We start from the raw sequence: 21,124 nt of genomic DNA, 5'->3' as shown, positions 1-21,124 counted from the left end.
GGCCTGCGACGACGGGGCTCTGGCCAAGACTCCTCACCGTGGCAGTGCCAGCTGCAATCTGGACCCCAGGGCAGGATGGAGGGGGGAGGGCCGGAAGGGTGACCCAGCTTACCGACCAAAGCCAAAGCACATGGTGGGGGGGTGGGGGGTAGCAGGAGGGGCTCCTCGGCCCAGAGCCTCCCGACAGCTCCAGTCCTGTCACTGCAGAGCCAGAACAGCCACCCATGTCACCGCCTGGGAAATGGAGGCCCCACTGGGTGGCCCTCGGGAAGGAAGAGTGTGAAAGTGCGTGTTTGATCCACCGAGACAACAAAGCTCAAAGCAGAAGGGACCGGACTGAGACACCCCCGGGGTGGCAGGCCCACGGGGATCAAACCGGAGAGAGGTCTTGAAGCTCTTAAGGGAGAAGCACCGTGTTTAATATTAAAATCTTTCTCTTAAAAAAAAGTACAGATAGGAAAAACTGCGCAGCATACAAAATAGCACTTCTGTTGTATAAATGTGAGTTAACGTGAGTCCTAAAAATATGTAGACCTAGGTGATTACATCTTTGGTACCGTAGTGAGAGCCCCCTTGCTTCTCTTGGGCCCAGCTTCAGGGGCCGGCAAGGTGGGGGGCAGAGAGTGCCCACCAGCAGGGGTGGGTGCTGGTGCCAGAGCTCCCCTCCCCTCCCCACCTCTCCCTGCCTGCACACTTGGCTGCTGTCCCCTCTCCCTCAGCACCTCTGATGCTCCTGGGTCACTGTGGCTGGCAGAGGAACTGAGGTGAGCAGGAGAACCACCCCCCATGGGGCACTGCCCCGGCAGTGGGACAGCTGGAGGGCCACAGGACACCCCCAACAGCAGGGAGACCACGGAGGTCTGGGCTGGGGACCATCCACCAGCCCTGAGTCTGAAACCCCTTTCCCGCGGCACCCATGCCAGGCGTCCTGTCCTTGACAGGGCCCTCTGGGCCTCCTGACTGCCCGTGTCTGTGCCATAGGCTTGGGCAGCAGAAGCTGGGTGGTTCGAGTTGCCCTCCGTACCCCAGAATGACTCCAGAGAGGTCACAGGAGGTCTGGAAGGGGTCCCGAGGTCTCGCTGCGTCCCCAGGGCAGCTGCACGGAGGGGGGTTTCCAGGACGCGGCTGTCACCCAAAGTCAAGGCAGGGACAGTTGGTTTCCCGAGGCTGCCGGGGAAGGGGCACAGTTCCTGAATCTCTGGAGCGTGATGTGTGTTCCGGAAACTCCCGAGACCCCAGCTGACCCCCAGAGCAGGGTTTGGGGTGTCCAGCTCTGCCTCACCAGGCAGCCCCCGTCCCCAGAATATTCCAGGATGCTAGCGCTGACGGGGCACTCGGTGTCGTGCATTCAGCCTGCTCACTTTCCAAGGTGGGTGCTGTGGCCCAGAGAGCCAGGCTTCCTCCAGGCTCTCATAGCAGGCCCAAGGCAGGCAAGGCCACCCGCATACCGGCCGCATGTGGACACCGCCTGCAGGCATGTCCACACGAGCATCACAGAGCCAGTCTGGCCCTTGAGAGGCTGGTGGGTAGAGCAGACTGAGGGTGCTTATAGAGAAGACGCCAGGTCCCAGGAGACACGGAGACTGCATGCAGTCGGTGGAGGGCTGTGTCCGGAGGGCCCCAGGCAAGAGCTACAGCGTGGGGGCGTGGGGGGGGTCCCACGCGTGGCCCAGCCCCACCGTGAGTGAAGCACACACGGCCCCAGACTAGCTCGGGCCTGGGGACGTGAAGAATGGTCTTCTGCTTGAGCCCACGCTGCCCAAGGCCAGGCCCCAGTCCGCCGGGAGCCTCGCCAGTGCAGCAGAGACACAGGTCAGAGAGGCCCGCAGGCTGCAGCTCCCTGAGGGCTGGTTGGCTGAAGGGAGAAACTATTTGCCACCTCATTAACCCAAGCTGCTCCAAAGGGATTCCGGACTCCCCACTCCACTTGTCAGTCAGAGACACAATGGCAGATTGTGGGACACCGCCCCCCCCAGCCCCACTATCCCGTCTTACAGAGGGGGAAACTGAGGCCCCGGTGTGGGGGGAAGCCGTGGTTCTCTTGCCACCTCAGTCCCTGGGATTGGGACGTACCGTGCCAGATTGGATGCCTTCCAGAGGAGGGCAGCTAATGGGGCAGCCTGGCTGATGGCAGGCCAGGTCAGGCCAGGAGGTGCTGGGTGCTGGGAGGTAGAGGGAGCTTCCAGCAGGCAGGGGCAGGGCCGGCCTCTACAGGAAACTGTCCTCCACCTCGGCCAGAGGCCCTGGGCAGCCTGAAACCAGCAGTGACTCCGGTTCCGGCTCAGACACAAGCTCCGGCTCCGGCTCCGGCTCCGGCTCCAGCTCGGGCTTGGGCTCGGGTTCAGGCTCAGGCTTGGGCTCAGCCTCAGGCTCAGGCTTAGACTCCGGCTTGGGCTCCGGCTCCGGCTCCGGCTCCCGCTCCTCCTGAGGCTCCAGGGGACTGTCACAGGAGATGGTGGAAGAGGTGTTGACTTCGTTCAGGGTGAAGCTGGGGAGGGGGACACAGAAGGCAGGTGAGTGAGGGGTGGGTGCTGGGAGGGACCCACAGTAAGGTAACAGTAACCTGACGAGCACTTTTGCGTGTGGCCTTGGACCACGTACCTTCCACACGTTTGCCCATCGAATCCCTGTCAACACCCTGCAAGCAGATTCCACGCTGGGCATGCAGCCCAGGGAGGTTACAGGAGGCCACATAAGTGCTTGGGTCACACAGCCTTCAGCGAAGGAGCCAGGGTTCTGGGGGAGTTCAGCTGGCCCCAAAGCTCCCACCCATGGTCCGTCCCCATCATCCCCACTCCTGAAAGGGGGCCCTCACCGCGGCTACAGACAGAAGTGCCCTGCCGCACCAGTGTACAGATGAGGAACTGAGTGCAGAGGGGTGAAGCTGCATGTTTGAGGGGTGAGGAGACAGAACAAGGCCTCTCCACCCCCCAAACTGTTTGAGCTCTGAGCTGAACTGCTCCCCTCACTGCCCATGAGGAGTTTCTTAACAATCAGAACAAGGCAGGCCTTCAGTGGGCTCTGGGCACCTATGGGAAACCGAGGCTCACAGAGGAGAAGGTGCCAGCCTGTTCTCTTGCAGCTAGCCTGGGGCTCCCGCCACTGCACCCTGATAGAGATCTCGCTTGATACAGATCTTGCCTTGGGGTGAGTCTGGCCTGGTGGGGCTGGGGGTGGGGCAGGATGACGTTTCTCCCTGGCTATGAGGAGCTCCTATCTGAACATCAGGTCCAGTCAATAGGTGGGCCTTCCTCTCCCCTCTCCCCACACTGGAATGTCACCACATCTCAAGGCAAAGACAAATCTCCCTGCCAGTGTGAATGCTGGCCTGAGCATTCCTAGTTGTCTCTGCTCCCTGGGGACCCTCGGGCACTGGTGCAGAAGCCCCCCCACCCCACTATGGGGGCACTAGGTGACTGAGCAAGCTTTTCCTCCCTTGGGGAAGAATTGATGGCCTGTGGGCTCTTAGAGGAAGCAGCCTCCTTGCAAATGAGACCCAAAGCATTGTTTCTCTCATCAGCCTATCATTTCCGCCCCAGGGTACCATAGGCCAAATGGCTCTAGGGACATGGCCACTTCTGCTGGGGCAGGCCGGGCAGCGCACAGACACCTTCTGGTACACCACACACACCACCGCCGGGGGGGCCCTGGTCAGGGTGGCTACCTTGCAAGACTCGGTGAGCCCTCCAACGGCCCTTCCTCGGCCCCCTCGGGTTTGGGGTCAGGCAGGGGGATGATATAGTCGTTGTCACCCTCAGGCTGCACGGCGGTGTAGAGCACCGAGCTGGTGTCCAGGGCAGAGCGGAGGCTGTGGAAGGCAGGCAGGCGGGCCTGGGAGCGAAGGATGGCTGGGTGGTTGCTTCTCAGAAACTCCTCATCCACCTGCTGGTACTTCTGCTCCACGGGCAGACGGAGCCAGAGACACAGATGGTCAGAACCAGAAATGCCCTCCGGGACTGGGGAACTGAGCCCCTCCTCCCTCGTATAAGTAAGGTCACAGGTGCCCAGGAGAGGAGTTCTGGCTCACCAAAAGTTTGGCGGTTCAAACCCACCAGCTTCTCCAATGGAGAAGATGTGGCAGCCTGCTTCTGAACAGATTCCAGGCTGGGAAACCCTACGGGCCAGTTCTACCCTGTCCTGTGGGGGGCTACGAGTCAGAGCAGACATGAAGACAATAGGTGCGCTGGGCAACAAGGGGTCACCCAAGGCCACACGCCGGGCTTCCTGCCTCCTGCTCACAAGAAAGGTGAGCTGAGACTGCCCAGTACCAACCCATCTCTTATTTCAGGCCGGACAGGTCTGGGATCTTGGTCTTCCGGGGGTCTCCACTTCCCTCACCATGAAGGGGATGATGTCCATGTATCCACTGGTCTGTGAGCCACAGTGAACATGGGCTGGGCATGGGGGTCAGAGAAGGGACAGGCTTGGCTGCGTCCCTTCTCGCTCTGATCCCCGCTGTGGGGCAGAGGCCGACTGTAAGGAGCACCAGTTCCATTTTCCTGTCTACACCTGCACATGGGGCCTAGTGAAGTGGGGCCTGACCCTCCTCCTGGCGGGGTTGCTCGGGTCTTCTGGGAGTCCTGGGATGTGGCAGAGGTGGGCGTGAAGAAACGCACAGTGCATGGGCCTGCAGGGCCCCCGGCCCCCTTGAAACCTGCCACACAAGGTTTGAGTGCAACATTGCTGCAAAAATACACTGAGGGCCATCGCCCATCCCTTCCTAGCACTGCAGGGAGACGGACAAAGGGGAACCCATACCTGGTGTCTGGCTCACGGACCAGACTCTGTGTTCCTCTCCCCTTCCCTGCCTCAACATACCTTTTTGTAGCCCTCTCCCAGCAGTCTCTCAAGCAGCAGCACGAGTTGGGAGAAGGGGGGCCGGATCTCAAACTTCTCCTCCCAACACTTCCGCATGATCTCGTAGCTGCAGAGAGAAGGCAGGGGCTCAGGGGCTGGGCTTAGTGCAAGGCTGGGCTTAGGAGGGGAGCTGAGGCTGCCAGGCTCAGAAGGAGTTGAATAACCGCCAAGGCACCAGGGAGGGTAAGAGTGCTGTGGTGATTCTAGGTGATTCTACATGTCCGCAGCCCATTACTCTCACGGGGCTCCCTCCCTCCACCGCAGGCCAGTGTCCTGACACCACAGGGGTCAGCTGTGACTCAGCTTTGGCCTGAGGCATTTCTGTCTCCTGGGCTCAGTGCCTGGCTTGGGAGGGCCAGGTGATGTTGGCTTAGCCAGCGAAAGTCAAGTCAGCCCCGAGAGTTTTGCTGGAACCGTGTCAGCGGCAGGGATGGGGGTGGGTGTGGGGGGACAGTGCAGCCACTTGGGCATGGCTGTCCAGTACCCAGGAAAGCAGAGCTGGGGAGTGGGAATGAGATTCCTGACGCCATCAGCTGAACACGCCAATCCATCCAGACCTAGGCCTTTCCAGATCTCTGAGCCAATAAAGCTATCTTTGTTTGAAGCTGGGAGAGTTGCCCCCACCGTAATCCCATCATCGGTGCAAGCTACTTAGAGTGCTTGCACCCCCAAACACCCCGTCAAGTGCACGAGCCTCCACTCACATCTCGTCTGAAGCATGGGCAGGCTGAGCCATGCGGTAACCTCGCTTGATGGCATTGTAGAACTGCTCGTTCATGGGCAGCTCCGGGTAAGGCGTGCCACCTGTGGTGGGGCAGAGACAGGGTCCTTGGAAAGGTGGCAGGACAGAGCAGCCCCTGCACGGGGAGGGGCACAGTGACACTCAGCATTGGGACATGTGGGTCCACATCCACCCAGGACCTGGGACTGTGGTCTTCTTTAGAAATAGGGTCTTTGTAGACCTAGTCGATTTGAGATGAGGGCATTCTGGAGGGAGGAGGGCTCTAAATCCATGCTGACTCGCGTCCTTCTAGGAAGAGTGAAGCTTGGACAGAGACCGCGGGCAGAGACAACACTCCTGGTGACACCAGAGGCAGAGACCGGGCTCACACCACCGCTCGTCAGGGAAAGCCTGGGGCTAGCAGAAGCCGGAAAGGCCCAGGGACTCTCTTCCCTGGAGCCTTTTAGAGAGCAAGGCCCTGCTGGGCCCTTGGTTTTGAACTTCTAGCCCCTCTGTGACTAGAGGGAATGGATGCCCCTTGTTGGAAGCCATATGGTTTGTGGACAGCAGGCTTCCGCAGGAGCTCTGAGTCCGCCCCAGAATCAGAAACCCAGAGACCCACCCAGCCAGGAGCACACTGGATTGCTGGTGGGGCTTAGGAGCCCTGGTGTCAGAGTGGTTACACGTTGGGCTGCTAATCTCAAGGTCAGCAGTTCAAAACCACCAGCAGTTGCCAGGGAGAAAGCTGAGGCTGTGTACTCCCCTAAAGAGTCTCAGAAACCCCCAGGGACAGTTGTACTCGGTCCTGCAGGGTCACCATGAGTTGGAATTGACCCCCTAGTTTTGAGTTTGTTGTGGTTTAGTGCCTTTGAGTTGATCTCAACTCACAGGGACTCCGTGTGACAAAGTGGAAGTGCCCGTAGGATTGTCTAGGATGTAAACATTGGATGGGGAAAGAAGGCGGCGCACCCAGGGTGAAGATCTCCCATAGCAGGACCCCGAAGGACCACACGTCGCTCAGCGTGGTGTAGAGGCTGTTGAAGATGCTCTCGGGGGCCATCCACTTCAGGGGCAGGAAGGTCTGCGGAGGACAGGCCGGGGGTTGAGTACAAGGCAGGGCTGCCCTCCTTCCCTGCTCCTAGTGGGTCCCCCAGTCCCTGTGAGGGCTGTCTCTACTCTCACAGCACCCCTCCCGCCATGCAAGGCTGCGCAGAGGAGCTGCCCTGTTCCTGGGAAAAAGCCTCAGAGCCTGAGGTTCCTTAGGGAAGGGGGGCGGGGCCAGGGAGGCCTTGTCGGGGGTGGGTGTGGGTGCAGGAACATACTGAGACCCCCACCCACCCACTCTGATCATGGCTGCTCTCACTCTCTGGGGGCCTTGCGCCCCCTCCATCTCGGGTTTGTTGTCCCATCCAGAAAGCGGGCAGACGTGGGCAGCCAGGATGGTCACATCTTTACCTGATCAGTCCCAGCTGCCGCCTGCGACCCACTCAAGTCTCATGTCTGGGCTTCTTCCTTAGCCACACCCAGCATGCAGGGGCCGCCCCCATCGCCGCCAAAACACGTCTGGCCGACCGCCCCCACGGAGCCTCACTCCCCCCAGCCCTATGCTTCCTGCCTGGTCAGCACGCCCACCACAGCGTGGGGGGCCAGGCCCTGAGCCCCGGCTGCACAGTCCCAGGAATGCTGTGCTTGGGCCCGGGACACCCCATGGGTCTCGGGGAAGGTACTCACGCTGCCTTTGGAGATGTAGTTCGAGTCCCGCATGATGTCCCGAGCCAGGCCGAAGTCACAGATCTTGACCAGCTTGCCCTCACAGATTAGCACATTCCTGGCCGCCAGGTCTCGGTGGACACACTGGGTGGTGGGGAGAGAGGGGCTGAGGGGCTACAGGGCTGTGAGAGCATTCTGTCCTCACCCACCAGAGGGGACGCAGGGGTGGTGACGCTGTGACTGGAGGACTATGGCTGGGTGACCCCCTCCCATCAGCCCATCCTGCCCTGGCCCCACATACGTTCTTGGAGGCCAGGAACTCCATGCCATTGGCCACCTGGTAGCTGAAGCCCACAAGGTCCATGTAGCTAAGCACTGGGGACTCGTTGATCAAAGTTTCCCGACAGGTCCTCTCGGGAGCTAGAGGAGAACACAGCATCACTCAGCTGCCCACGGCCTGCAGTGCCCCGTCCCTGACTCACAGAGGCTGAACCGTGGCCACTGCTCTGCTCAGAACTCAAACCAAACTCACTGCAATCAAGTCAATGCCGACTCATAGCGACCCCATAGGACAGGGCAGACCTGCCCCTGTGGATTTCTGAGACAGCGACTCGTCACGGGAGTAGACAGCCCAGTCTTTCTCCCCTGACCAGGAGAAGGACTCCTCCTGCCTCTTCTTGGATTCCCCTGCTTTATCAGAGCCCTCCTGGGCCAGAAAAGCTTTGGGCATTAGCCTGGGGCCCTCTGCTTCTCAGCCAGGCTGCTCTGCACATGCTGCCCCGCCCAAGGCCCCAAGCAGCCAGCACCTCCCCTCCCAAGGGCTGTGTATGGGCCTCAGGGCCTAAGGCTTACACACAGGGGTTCAGACTGGGGCTCCCCACACAGCAGCTTTGGACAGGTGGCTAGCCTCAGTCTCCACATCTGTGAAGTGGGCACAATTGGCCTTCCTCTGAGGCTGTTGCCTGGCTGGGCATGTGAAAGGCCTTGACTGGATCCCCTCTTTGCTCAGGCACGCTGTGCAGACACCATTCACCCACCAGAGGGGACGTAGTTGTCGTAAGGGGCCATGTAGCTGGAAGATTCCAGATCTGCATATTTGATGTCCCCTTTCATGTCCAGCATGGGCACGTAGTCCACCGACTCGTCCTTGCTCATGTCCATGTAGCCGCCATCACTCTCCCCAGTCAGAGATATATGGCTGCAGGGGAGAGGAAATCAGAAGGCGGGACTCTCATCCCCAGCAAGGCCCGGCCACACCTGCAGTCGACCGACTGAGCCATTCCAGCCCCATCAGGCCCCCAGTGGGCAGGATGTCAGGCAGAGCCAGAGAGTGATCCCCAGAGGCAAGGATAGCACCCAGGATGGGGTCCGAGATGAGTGTGAACACAGGCCTTTCTGTGGCCTCTCCACATCACCCAGCCATGGTGCCCACAGTGCCCGGCCACAGCCCAGTGTGGACAGCAGGGCCTTAGCACTCAGCCCTGCAGCCGGCGCTCTTCTCTGTGGGCAGAAAAGAGACTGGACGGAAGTCAGGCCCGAGTGTTGGGGACCACAGGGCTGAGCTTCACTGCTTTCTATAGGCTTTGCTGAAGTGTCCTTTATCTCGGCAAGACATGAGCATTGCTTTTGTAATCAGCAAAAGGAACGAGAAACGTCATTTGGGGGAGGAAGAGGGGAATTGGGCACTGGAGAGAGTGCTGAGGCAGGCACGTGGGAGCGGGCGCCTGGCCCTCTCCCCGGGCAAAAGGGGACAGGAGCGGCTCAGGGGAGGGGTGGTCCACAGCCCCAGTCAGGGGTATGGATGGATGCCAGCAGGCCTGGTCTGCAGAGCATGCAGCCCAAGGCCAGGCACTCTGCGGACAGGCGGTCAGCGGGGGCAGCTGGTCAAACCACTGCTATCCCTGTCCTTTGCTATTCTTGAAGCCCAGGTGGCCAAGCCTCCGGGTCGCGGGTTGACTATGCAATAGAGCTGGCTCCAGAAGCAGGGCTGCCCCTCCCCAGTCTCTGTTCCCCCTTCTGGGCCATGAGGAGTGAGGGCCCCCGGTACCTGGGCAGGGGGAGCCCGATGGGCAGGGCATTGCTGTAGAGCTGGGCACCGGGTGGGTGGCTCTTGTCGGAGCAGTGCTGCAGGAAGGTGTGTTTATTGCGATGCAGGTAGTCGACCAGGTCGCCGTAGCGGCAGTACTCAGTGATGATGTAGATGGGCCCTGAGGAGGAGACAGGCTCAGGGCTGGTCCCCGGGGAGGCCGAGGGCTACCCGGCAAGGCCACTCGCTGGATGGGAGAGGATGTTTGATTTGAGGGCGAACGCTCCTGCACTGAGCAGCTGAGGTGCTTCGCCTGCCTCTGCAGCCCCCAGCAAATACTTACTCTCCTGAGCCTGACCTCACCCTGCTAACCAGACCCATCTCCCACCACGCCCTGGCCAGCTCCCCTCACACACTAGCCCGGTCTTCCCGAAGGAAAGCTTGTCTCGGAGCCCAGCAAGTAAAGCAGATAAAAGCAACCATTGAGGACGGTCAACGTGTGGCTGAAATTCACACTCAGCCTGTTCCCTAAAGGCCAGCCACCGGGAGTGCGGCACCACTGACGAAGGCACACATTTTGAAACCGGTGGTCAGGACAGACGCAAGCTGCCCCAGGCTCCCCACACACTTCTGTATTTGTGTCGGTTGCGCAATGCTGAGGAAAATCCCAAATCACACAACTGCATTGGGCGGGCTGTGAGTGGCGACAGAGCAGGGCTGCCTGACTCCGCCTCCGGCTGAAACACAGCAGTGGGGGGGGAGCTGCATGCCCTGGCCTTGAGGAGAGCTGGTCCTCAGTGAGCTCACACCGGGGTTGAACTCTTCGAAGCCCCCCAGGTTTAACGCATCTCAATGTCTCCTGAGCGGTTCTTGGGGCCTGTTTTCAAAAGGCATTGTGGACTGAAAGAGGGTGCACACCCATGAAGTTGGGTGAAAATCCACTGAGTCAGAGCCAGCAGCCCTGCGGAGGTTTCTGAGACTGTAAGTCCTCAGGGGGCCACTGGATAGCTGGTGGGTTTGAACCGCTGGCCTTGCGGTTGGCAGTATGATGCCTAACCCATGGTGCCACCTAACCAACTTGGGCGAAGAGGAAGGCACAAATGAAAGAGAAGCAAAGCAAAAAAACCCAAACCACCAACACAACAACAGCCCACAACACAGCAACCAGCCCCACTCTGAGCAAGCCAGCGTGGGAACTGCTGGGCCTGGGAAGTGGGGGGCTGGACCTCCAGCTGGAGCATCCTGTTGGAGGGGTGTGGACAAGGCCCAGGCAAGTCCCCTGGGGTGGGGTGGGTACCTCCCTTGGTGCAGGCCCCCAGCAAGTTGACCACGTTCAGGTGGGGCCCGAGGTGGCTCATGATCTTCAGCTCTGACATGAGGGCTTGCTTCTCGCTGCTGCGGGCTGTGGCTGAAGGGAGGGGTGCTCAGACAGGGTCCCCTCACAGAGGCCCCACTGGAGCCCCTCCTGGTCCTTCTCTTCCACCCTGCACTGAGACCCAGGCAGCCCAGGTGGTGAGGACCCCCTTTCCCTCTCAGGAGGTGGGCATGGGGCAGAGGTCAGGGGAGGAACCCTCTTCCCTGTATCTGCAGTCAGGCCTGCCCTGGGAGTGTGTGGGGGTGGTTAGAGGAGGGTCCTGAGCACTCACATTTCAGCATCTTGACTGCCACCTTCATCGTGGCCTGGGAGTGGCTCAGGCCGTGTGCCGTAGCCTCCACCACCTGTCCAAAGGCCCCGGAGCCGAGGGTGCGTCCTAGGGTAGAGATAGGCTCTCAGCGCCCAGCCTACCAGCAAGCTGCACCCTTACCCTCCCTACCCAAGGGTGGTAAAAGCACCCTTTGAGGTTCACCCAGCTATTCCTCAAACTATCTTGGACCTGCCCCACACGGAGATTTTCCGGTCCTTCCTGGTGCCTCACCTAAGTTCTGCTCTAGTCCCTGAAAGCCAGCCTCCCTCCCTGGATGAGCGCAGCTCGCCCAGCGCCCAGTCTGTCCCCAATTAATGCCTTCTCTCATCCTATGTGAAGGCGAGGGACCATCTCACAGAGGCATAGGATCTCAGGGCCTCAATGCTAGGTGATTCATCCCATTGTACAGATGGGGAGACGGAGGCCCAGGAAAGCCAAGATCTCACCCTGGCATTTTCCCTCCCGCCTTGAATCCCCGCCGCTGACCGAGCACAAGCTGGTCCCGCGGCAGCTCCCACGTGGAGTCATAGGGCAGCTGCATGGGGTCCACGTAGATGTACTCGTGTCCATCGGAGCTCACCGACTCGATCACCTTCCAGCGGATCTCATAGCGGGGCTTCTGCAGGCCCGACATCACAGGGAGGTCATTAGGGGTCCTCCCTAGACTCTAACCCCTTGTAGGACAGATGGGGCAGATATCCCTGAGGCTCAGAGAGGAGCAAGGCTTCTCCAAGGTCACACAGCAAGTTAGCAAGAGAGCCAGTCCTTTGTAAGCTCAGAGGGAACAGGCACCAAAGATCCCTAGATTGGCGCTGGCAGAGAAGCCCAAGCCGCTGAGGGCTGAGGGCCAAGGACTTGACCTGTAGCTGCTCCAGGTGGGAGCAGAGGCTAGTGGTGGTGTGCAGGGGCTCTCTGCGGGAAGTGGGGCCCTCCTGGTGTGGGATCCAAGCCCTGCAGAACTTGCAGAAAGGTGGCACCTAAAAGCGCTGAAATCGCAGGCCTTGAAATGTCAGAATCTGGGGCTGCTAGCCTCAGCCAGCGCTCAAGCGTGGCGAACCCCAGAACAGAACACCAGGAGGACACACAGATAGGCTCCCGGTGCATGTGGACCAGGGAGAGCTGGGAGAGTCCTGAAGCCCGTGGTGTTGTGATTGATGGGGCCCTTGCTCAGTTCCGACTCACAGCAACTCTCTGTACTACAGATCAACACCCTGCCGGGCCCACGCCTCCCTCATGCCATCCTCACAATTGCTCCTTTGCTTGAGCCCATAGTTGCAGCCGCCATGTGGATCCATCATGTTGAAACCCGTGTAGCCTACCTCAATGATCCTGGGCCCTGAGGCTAGGATGGACAGAGGGGCCAGGCCAGGCTGCTGGGGGAGGCAGTTCTGACACCCAGTGAGCATCACTTGACACCAGGGCACCCTTGGGTTGTATGTGGGCCCCAGACACGTCCAGGTCAGGCTTCCTTCATAGAGGACTGGGGAGCTGGGCAAGCCCTATGCTGAACGCCTCCCATGGGCCTGTGGGCATCATGGGCCTGTGGGCATCTCCATCGGGGAGCGCCTACCTTCTGCCAGAGCATGATGAGGATGATGAGGGAGATGATGGTGAGGACCACCAGGGCCAGGATGGCTGAGATCACCACCACCTTGAAGGGCAGTGCTGGAGGCAAAGACCCAGAGAAGGCTGTTAGCACACAGGGCCAAGGGCACTGCCCTCCCCACCCCAAGCTCGGACCTACATGAGCCTCTACATCCCTTCTGCATGAGTTGGGGGCAGTCAGGTCTGTCTGCCCAGCTCTGCTCCGTGGAGGCCCTTAGGCCATGAGCCAGGGGCTGGGCTGTGGTTCACCTCGGCCTTCACTGTGCCCACCCTCACTGTGGCCATCAGAGCTGTGTGCCCACAGCTGACTGCCTGGCCGGGGGATGGAGTGGTGTGCTTCCCTGCTCACATAAGGAGTGGCATGCTTATCCCATCTAAGGATGGGAAGTGCTTCAGCCCTGGCTTCATGCCAGTCCCTGTTGGGGGCAGGGGTGGGGGTGGGGGTGGGGAGACAGGGGGCTGGACAGTGGTGACAGTGGCTCTGAAGCACATCTCCCGTAGAACTGGGAGAAGAACCAAGTGGGGCCAAAGTTGCACCCCCCTGTCTCCTCCAGCTCCAAGGCCTGGGCTCTCTGCTCCCAGCTGTCCACTCCCTGAGCTGCCCTCCTTTCTGCTCTGCCCAAAGGCCACCCCACCCCTGCTTCCCTGTCCTCACCTGCCCCACCAGGGGCCCAACCGAGCCTGTTCCTCCTCCTCAGGGTCCCAGACCACCCTCTGGGGTTCTAAGGACAGCCACGTCTTCCTGGTTCTAGGGAGCCATCTCTGGCTAAAGGAGGCCCGGCACTGGTGGCACCAGGGAATGGGGACAAGCACCCGTGTGTACACACATGCAGGCATGTTCTGGGTGTCTAGTTACAGGTCCCGGGGCTGAGGCATGCTGGTTTGTATACATGCCCTGCGTGTGCATGTTGTTTGTATCTGGGTCTGTTGTGTGCAAGGCGACACTCAAGCGTTTGCCCCGTGTCCATGGGCCAAGCATCCCCAAGAAGCTTACCACAAACCTACGGCGTGCACCCACTGCTCTTAAGGAGCGAGTGCTAGTCCCACTCTCGAGTTCTACGCATACACTGGGGGCCGCCGTAGGGCAGGGTGGTGTGTGCCGATGGCGTGATGCTGAGAGGCCACGTGGCCCTGTGTGTCCATAGGCACACTGGCTCTGGTGGCCCCAATACCAACCACTGGGGATCAGAGCAGGACTGAGGGGTCGTCAGGAGCTGGCGGACTCACAGTGCGGTACCACGGTGACCTCCTGCGTGTCGTAGCCCAGCAGGTTGCGCAACGTGCAGCGCACGGACAGCGGCTGGTCCACCCGGTGCAGGCGGAGCGTGCTCAGCACCTCGAACTCCTGCTCCTCCGCCCAGTACGTCACGTTCGTTTCCAGCCGGCTCTCTTCCTCGGAACTGTTCCCCAGGGGGATGGGGGGCAGCTCCCGGGGACACCTGCGAGAAAAACCAGCCTGTCACCTTCCCGCCCTTCCTCTCTTGCAGACCTGGAAACTGCGGTCAAAAGCGGGGATCGCCCCAGGATGGAGGTGGGAAGATGTAGGGCGGGGCCGCTGCTGTCCCCAAACTGACCAGGCGGGGGCGCGCATGCCCCAGCCCTAGAAACAGGATGGCAAACCCCGTTCTCATTTGCTAGCCTAGAGATGCTAGTGACTGCCTGGACTCAACCCTGTCCACTGACCAGGGGACCAGAGCAGACCTACTGTGCCGGCGAGGTCCTGGGGACACAGACCCCGCACTCTCGGGGCTATGTACGATCCAGAGGCCAAGATCAGGGGGAGGGCTCTCTAGGGCGGGACGAACTTCATGGAGCTGGTTGGTGGGCTGGCTTCTGGGCAGGGCTCTACCACCCATGGCCACCAAGTCCATTCTAGCTCCTGGAGTTGATAGGCTTTCTGAGGAGCAGGTAGCCTCAGCTGGTGGGTTTGGCCAGCCGTTCAACAATTACCAGGCAGTGTCACCAGGGCTCTTGAGATGTGGCTCTAGCCTGGAACCATGTGTCCAGAGGAAGGGGTCAGACTAGATGAGGTTCACTGGGGCCTCCTGGCCAGCTGCGTGCCTGGAGACTGAGGCCGGGTTCCACTCACCTCTTGAGGTCGCTGCAGGTAGACCAGGTGAGGTGCGGCTGGGGCATGCCCCGGCCTCGACAGCGGACCATCTGCTCCCCACTGGCTGGGTGGTTCTCACTCAGTTCCAGCACTCGAACAGGGACTACAGGGAGACAGGCAGGGGTGGGGGGCACTGTTGGAATCCGTCAAACTTAACAAAACAAACACGGCCGCCAAGTCAATGCCAACGCACAGAGCCCCTCCAGGACGGGTAGAACTGCCCCTGTGGGTTTCAAAGACCCTGACTCTTTACGAGAACAGAACGCCTCCTCGTTTTCTCCCTCAGAGTGGCTAGGGGTTTCGAATGGCTGACCTTGCAGTTAGCAGCCCAACGAGTTACCACTCCTCCACCAGGCCTGTTGGGATGGACGGTCTGCGGGAAAGTGGGAAAACCCTTGGAGGCCTTGGCCCTGGCCCCCTCTGTGGGGAGGGGGTACATCAGGTGAACATGCAACAGCAGGAGTCACAGTGTGAAGACCTATGGGGTCCCATTCTGGCAACTTCAAAGAGCAAGCCTACGTGGAAGGCTACCCTGCCTTTAACACCTGGGCAGACTTGCTAATCTGCCCTCTAGTGAAGAAGAAGCCGCCCTCCAGCCCTGGCTCAGCGCCCCTGCCTGTCCAGGGGGAAGGGTGTGCGCCATGGAGCCCCATTGCTTTGTCTGCTCCGGGTTGGCTTCAGTGGCTGCTTGATAGTATGACACGATTTTCCATGGGCAGTGGCGAGGGGACATATTTTTCTTTCAAAATAAGTATTTTTAGAAAGTGGAAGGGCAAACATGAGGTCTTTGCCCTACCACTCCTCCTGCTCAAAACCTTGCTCGTCTCCCTCAGGAAAAGTCAGGGTTCCACTGCCCCTCTCTCTAATCTCCTCTGTCCCAGGCACTCCCACCTTCCTGTCTGTCATCCAGCCTCAGGGCCAGGACCCAATGACGCCCTCACTGCCTCAGGCCAGTGCGGCACTCTGATGTCACCTTCTCACTGAGACCAGCCCTGACCACACCATTTAAAATCGCTTCCCGCCCCTGCCCCACCCCAGCACCATCTCTCCCTGCTGCCCTACAGCACATGTCACCTGTATGACTTGCCCACACCCGCCCCATTGTCTAAGGCCTATCTCTCTCCCCTGGGCTTCAAGCTACACCAAAGCCCTGCCAGTCCTGAAGAGGGTGGGTACTGTCCTTACTCAGAAAACAGCTGGTCTCTGGAAAGTGTGGGAGCAGTGGGGGGCGAGGTGGGTGTTTGTGGCAGTTCTACCCGCATGCCCAAGGTTTGAGAAACCCAGATCTTGTCTGAAAGGGTCCTCGTCCATATAGGGGAGCTGAGGCCCACCCCAGGGCCCCACACAGTGTCCCTTCTGGAGGGTGGGGGCGCGGAGTGAGAAGGAACGAGGGCAAGGGCGGGGCATCTCACCGTTGACCTGCAGCTGGAAGGAGAGCTGGACCTGGGCGTCTTCGTGGAAGGCCCGCATGGTGTAGCGTCCGGCCTCGGCCACCTTCACCCGCACCAGGGTCAGTTCTGACACGTACCTAGGGATCGGTGAGGAGGAAGCCAGGGGCCCGGGCTGTCAGGGTGGGTGGTGCCAAGAGGCTCCCTCGTGCCTCAATGTCTGGACAGGAAAGTGAGGCCCTAGGGGATGGGAGGGGGGGCGGGAGGCAGGGTCTGCTGAACTGGTGGGCAGGTAGGCGAGTGAGGGCGGAGGCGGGCGTCAGTGGCAGCACCAGCTCCCACAGCAGTCTCCTGCATACCCTCCTCCCACACCACACACACACACACACACACACACACACACACACACACACACACAGGCAGCTCCAGGAACCAAGAGGCAGGACTGGCTGGGATGGGGGAGCACAAATTCCTGCCTGGCCGTCCTTCTGGTCCACTCAGAAAGTGTGACAGGGCTTGTGCTGGACCATTCTACCCCACCCCCAGCGACTCCCCCATTCTTCTCCTTGGCAGTCCTAACTGGTTCCACTCAGCACAAGAGTCATTAGACATCTGGGCCATTATGACTCTGGCCCATCTCCCCATGCCGGGATGGGTGAGTGATAACCGCTTTGGTCCCAAGCCTGGGGTCGAGTTGGCAATCAGGAAGGGGGAGCTGGGTTTGTTGGAGGCCGTGTGGGGGCTATTCGGCTGCTCACCGGGTCTCGGACACGTTGCGAGTGGACACAGAGATCTCGCCGGTGCTGCGGTCCCCCAAGGTGTGGTTGTCCTTGAGCCATATGACGGTGGGCGGCGGGTAGGCCTCGAAGCTCACCTGCAGCGTGCGGCTCCGGTGCAGGTCGGCATACTGTATGTCGGCCAGCTCCTCCAGCAGCAGCAGGTAACCACTCTCTGCAAGAGACAATGGTCAGGATGGGGCGGGGCGTGGCGGCCAGTGCCAGGTCCCAAATGGGGCAGCTCCTTCTGGAGGGGGGGGCATCCACTGAATGCTGAAGACCCCAGGGTCCCAGGGATAGGGCTCCAGGCTATTGGCCTCGAGCCTGCGGTGGTCATGGGGGCTGGTGTTGAAGTTGAGCCCAGCTGACACGGGAGATATTGGGGTTGCATTAGGGCCCGGGACACAGGACAACAGGGGGCATGTTTGGGTTGGGGCTGTGGCTGGGGTGAGTTGGACGGAGACTGGGACTGGCACAGACCTTGCCTTTGGGAGTGGGCTGCCAGGACAAGGGGTGGGAGTAGGGGTCCGAAATCAGACTGGCCTAGCCAGGCGGTCTAGGCTGTCGTCAGAGAGGCACTGGATGGACGCTGGGCTTTGATTGGCGATGGCCTGCAAGGTGGCTGGTGTGGCCCTGGGACCGGGACTGGGTCCGGGTCACCTTCGGGTGGCCTTGGGCCCAGCGGGAGGCACATACCCACCACGGTGATGTTGACGGCCTTCTGGTCCTGGTGCTCGCTCACGCTCTCGGAGACGGTGCAGAGGTAGGTCCCCGAGTCGCTCACCTCGGCATTGGAGATGTGCAGGATGGAGAGGAGATGGGAGGGCACATCCAAGAGGAAGTCGGTCACAGGCTCCACCCGCCGCCCGCTCTGCAGGGACAGGTGGGACAGGCCCCCAACTCAGGAGGAGTCGACAAGAAGCCAGGTGGCAGCCCCCTGCTGGTCCGGGTCTGGCCTCACCTCCATGCGGGGGTATGACCACCCAAAGTTGACCACCTCGCTCCCGGTCACCACACACATGATGGTGATGTTCTCGCCCTGGCGGAGCACAGTCTGCACGGCGTTCACGGAGACGTTGATGGTGGACACTGGGGGAGGGGCAGGGGCTTAGGGCTGGGCAGCTTGGCCTCGGCCACTGCACTTCACCTTGGGGATGGGATGTGGTGTGAAGAGGCAAGGAATGGCCGCTGTGGGCGATGCATTTGCTCAACAAATGCCAGCCTGGCACCATCGGGTACTCACTACAGAGGCGTAGTGGTTACCACTGGGCAGCAGTTCAAAGCCACCAGCCGCTCCACAGAAGAAAGGCTGGGCTTTCTACTCCCGTACAGAGCTGCAGCCTAGGAAACTCACAGGGGCAGTTCTACCCTGTCCTCTGGGGCCCATAGGAGTCAGCACCAGCCTGTTGGCAGAGTCTGGTTTTTGGTTTTACTTCCCATGGAACCTTGGTGGTGGAACGGGTTATGTGTTGGACGACTACGATTGCCAACGTTAGCAGTTCAAACTCACTAGCTGCTCTGCAGGACAAAGATTAGACTAGTTGGTCCTGTAAAGTATTTATTGCCCCAGAAATGGACACAGGGGCTCTGGGTTTGGCTTTGGTTTAGCCACCGTTGGTCAAGTACTACTCTACGTACTGGGCTTCCAGCAAGGGTTAGGTGTCGGGCTTCTTATTGAAAGGTGAACCCATCATCAGCCACTTAAGGGAGTCCATAAAGATTTCCAGCCTCAGAAGCCAATGGAGCAGTGCTATCTGCCCTGCAGGGTCACCTTGAGTCTTGAGTCGGATTCCACTTGATGGCAGTGAGTTCATTGAGAGAGCTGCCCCTGTGGTTTCTAAGACCGTAAATCCTTATGGGAGCAGAAAGCCTCCTCTTTCTCCTGCGGGGCAGCTGGTGGGTTTGAACTGCTGGTCTCACAGTAATCAGCCGAACTCATAACCCACAACACCACCGGATAGTTCACTGCCATGGAGTTGATGCTGACTCACAGGGACCCCCTGCGGGTTTCCAAGACTGTAACTGTTTTTTTTAAAAAACATTTTATTAGGGGCTCATACAACTGTTATCCCAATCCATACACACATCAATTGTGTAAAGCACATTTGTACATCGTTTCTCAAAACATTTTCTCTCCATTTAAACCCCTGACATTAGGTCCTCATTTTTCCCCTCCCTCCCCGCTCCCCCGGACTGTTTACGAGAGTAGAAAGCCCTGTCTTTTTCCCCTGCAGAGCTGCTGCTGGCTTTGAACTGCCGACCCTGCAGATCGCAGCCCAACACATAACCACTACATCACCAGGGCCCCCAGGACTCCTTTGTCTTCCCAAGGCTATGCGAACCCAGTGACAACAAGGAGGTTGCCCCCTTCATGGGGTTCAGGGAGAGCCATGGCCCAGCCTCTGCTGAGTCAGAGGCTCACCTTGGAGGCTGTAGACATAGTAGGTTTCAGACTCCACCTCCCTGTCCCCGATGGTGGTTTTGCAGATGTAGGTCTTGTCGTCGAAGAAACCAGAGAAGCCCCGTTGGTGGTCGTAGGGGATGGGCAGGGGGATGTCCACTCTCTTCTCGTGCAGTGTCACCACCAGCTGTGGGTCTGTCACCCGGCACGGGATCGTGACCTCAGCCACTTCCAAAAGAAAGATGAACAGGTCTTCCGAACTGGTAGGGAGGAAGCCCATGGTGGGATCTGCCGGGAGGAGACCAAGACCGAGAGTCAGAGGAGCCGGGCCTGGCTGTCCCTGAGTCACTCTGGGACCCTAAACGAGTCCTCTCCCTCTCTGGCCATTGGTCTCCATTACAGAGTCAGTCCCTTTCCGTTCTGACACTTGGATGGACGGGAGCAAGGGGAGAAAGGAGCAAAGGCACACATTGGGGGCGACTGGGCCATGGAGGGTGAAGAACAGGTGTGGGGACCAGAGATGAGGAGGATGGTAGGGGAGGACAGAGGCTCCGGCCACAGCTAGTTGTGAGTGCCCCCTGGGTCGGCTGGGCTCCCACAGTGTCAGTAAAGCACTCTCTGAGCGCCCTTGCCCCCCGGTGCCTGCTGCTGCGAAGGGACAAGAGGCTGTGGACACTTGGGCCCCAGACCCTCACCTGGTACAAAGATGTACAACCGGTGTTGTTCCCCGGGCTCCAGCTCGTGGGAGCTGTTGGACGTGCAAAAATATTCTCCTGTGTCCAACCCGGTGACATTGGTCAGCGTCAGCGTGCTGGAGAAGTTGCCGTCCGGGGTCTGGGTCATTTCCTGTGGGGTCTCCTGGGACGGTCGTTCCCACACCACGGGCACGGAGTCCGAGCAGGTCAGAACGATGGTGCTGGAGATGTTGAGGACCAGCTCCGGGTCTGAGGGTGTGACCACCAGCCCCTGGGAGGCCTGGGCTCCCAGCAGTAGCAGCAGGGACAGCAATAAGAACCGGCCTTTGGGAGCAGAGGGGACAGTGGTCAGGGCACAGCGCCCCCCTGAGCTGACCAGGGCGGGAGGTCACACGTGCACAGACTCAAGTCCTGCAGAGCCCGCTCCCTTACCCCAAACAGACTGGGCCCCTCCACCCATGCCTGGCCAGAGGCCTGCTTGCCCGTGCCACCCCAGGGGCCCCTCCCACCCCTTTAGACCCCAGCCTCTGAGTCTGAGCCTGCCTGTGTGCAGGCAGTGGGCAGGAGAAAACATCAGGAAATCCCTGGGAAGTCATTCGCAAGCCTCCAGTTCCTGAATTATTTCCCAGGTCACTTTCTGGGCCGGTTCCCCCTCCCCCACTCCACCCCCACAGCTGCCTAGATTCTTCCAAATCTCAGAGGCAGCCCTGCTCTGGGGGGGCTTCAGGTAACTCAGCATGGGGAGGGGCAGACTGTTGTAGGAGAGATGCTGAGGCCAGCCCTCGGGGTGAGGAGTGGGGGTGGAGCGGGCGTCGTTTGTGACCAGTCCCCTTAGCTGGCTGAATGATCTTAGAATCTCCTGGCGAGGGATCCTAGAAATCAAGCCCGGCCAGGGGTGGGGTGGGGAGGGGGGCTGCACGCCCTGGGCAGGAGTGAGGGGAAAGGTGTGGGTGGATGCCACACTCCGGCAGGGACCCAGGCCAGGAGGGGGACCCAGGGAGGCTGTTGCTAGAGACCAGGACCAGGCATTGAGCCGTGTGAGTGCTGAGCATCGGTGGAGTGGCCACTGAGGTGGGGTGGGGTGAGTTGATGGGAGGATGAGGGATCTGGGCAAACGCAGCAAAGGGTTTGGGCTGATGGCTTCAGACAA

The 21,124-nt window shown here is 60.1% G+C and overlaps 1 protein-coding gene across 3 annotated transcripts in view; it reads right to left on the bottom strand.

The window, feature by feature from the left end:
- Nucleotides 1-397: 397 nt before the first annotated feature.
- The window catches only part of PDGFRB (platelet derived growth factor receptor beta), a 37,097-nt gene continuing 16,370 nt past the window's right edge, over nt 398-21,124 (bottom strand). For all 3 annotated transcript variants that reach the window (XM_045284790.1, XM_045284789.1, XM_045284791.1), the window contains 21 exons: nt 19,975-20,298; nt 19,301-19,567; nt 17,840-17,967; nt 17,575-17,749; nt 16,861-17,053; nt 16,127-16,242; nt 14,694-14,817; nt 13,832-14,043; nt 12,570-12,664; nt 11,486-11,618; nt 10,961-11,065; nt 10,612-10,722; nt 9,336-9,495; nt 8,326-8,486; nt 7,590-7,708; nt 7,310-7,432; nt 6,548-6,659; nt 5,562-5,661; nt 4,819-4,924; nt 3,665-3,894; nt 398-2,488 (listed from right to left, as the gene is read on the bottom strand). In XM_045284790.1, coding sequence (XP_045140725.1) covers nt 2,209-2,488; nt 3,665-3,894; nt 4,819-4,924; nt 5,562-5,661; nt 6,548-6,659; nt 7,310-7,432; nt 7,590-7,708; nt 8,326-8,486; nt 9,336-9,495; nt 10,612-10,722; nt 10,961-11,065; nt 11,486-11,618; nt 12,570-12,664; nt 13,832-14,043; nt 14,694-14,817; nt 16,127-16,242; nt 16,861-17,053; nt 17,575-17,749; nt 17,840-17,967; nt 19,301-19,567; nt 19,975-20,298 — 3,374 coding nt within the window. In that variant the 3' untranslated portion in view covers nt 398-2,208. The remainder of the gene's footprint in view (nt 2,489-3,664; nt 3,895-4,818; nt 4,925-5,561; nt 5,662-6,547; nt 6,660-7,309; nt 7,433-7,589; nt 7,709-8,325; nt 8,487-9,335; nt 9,496-10,611; nt 10,723-10,960; nt 11,066-11,485; nt 11,619-12,569; nt 12,665-13,831; nt 14,044-14,693; nt 14,818-16,126; nt 16,243-16,860; nt 17,054-17,574; nt 17,750-17,839; nt 17,968-19,300; nt 19,568-19,974; nt 20,299-21,124) is intronic.

The sequence above is a fragment of the Echinops telfairi genome, unplaced genomic scaffold (genome assembly GCF_000313985.2).
Source record: "Echinops telfairi isolate 266 unplaced genomic scaffold, ASM31398v2 ScPeMD7_7469;HRSCAF=8507_0, whole genome shotgun sequence".
Lineage (NCBI taxonomy): Eukaryota > Metazoa > Chordata > Mammalia > Afrosoricida > Tenrecidae > Echinops > Echinops telfairi.
This window is presented reverse-complemented; position numbering and strand designations above follow the sequence as displayed.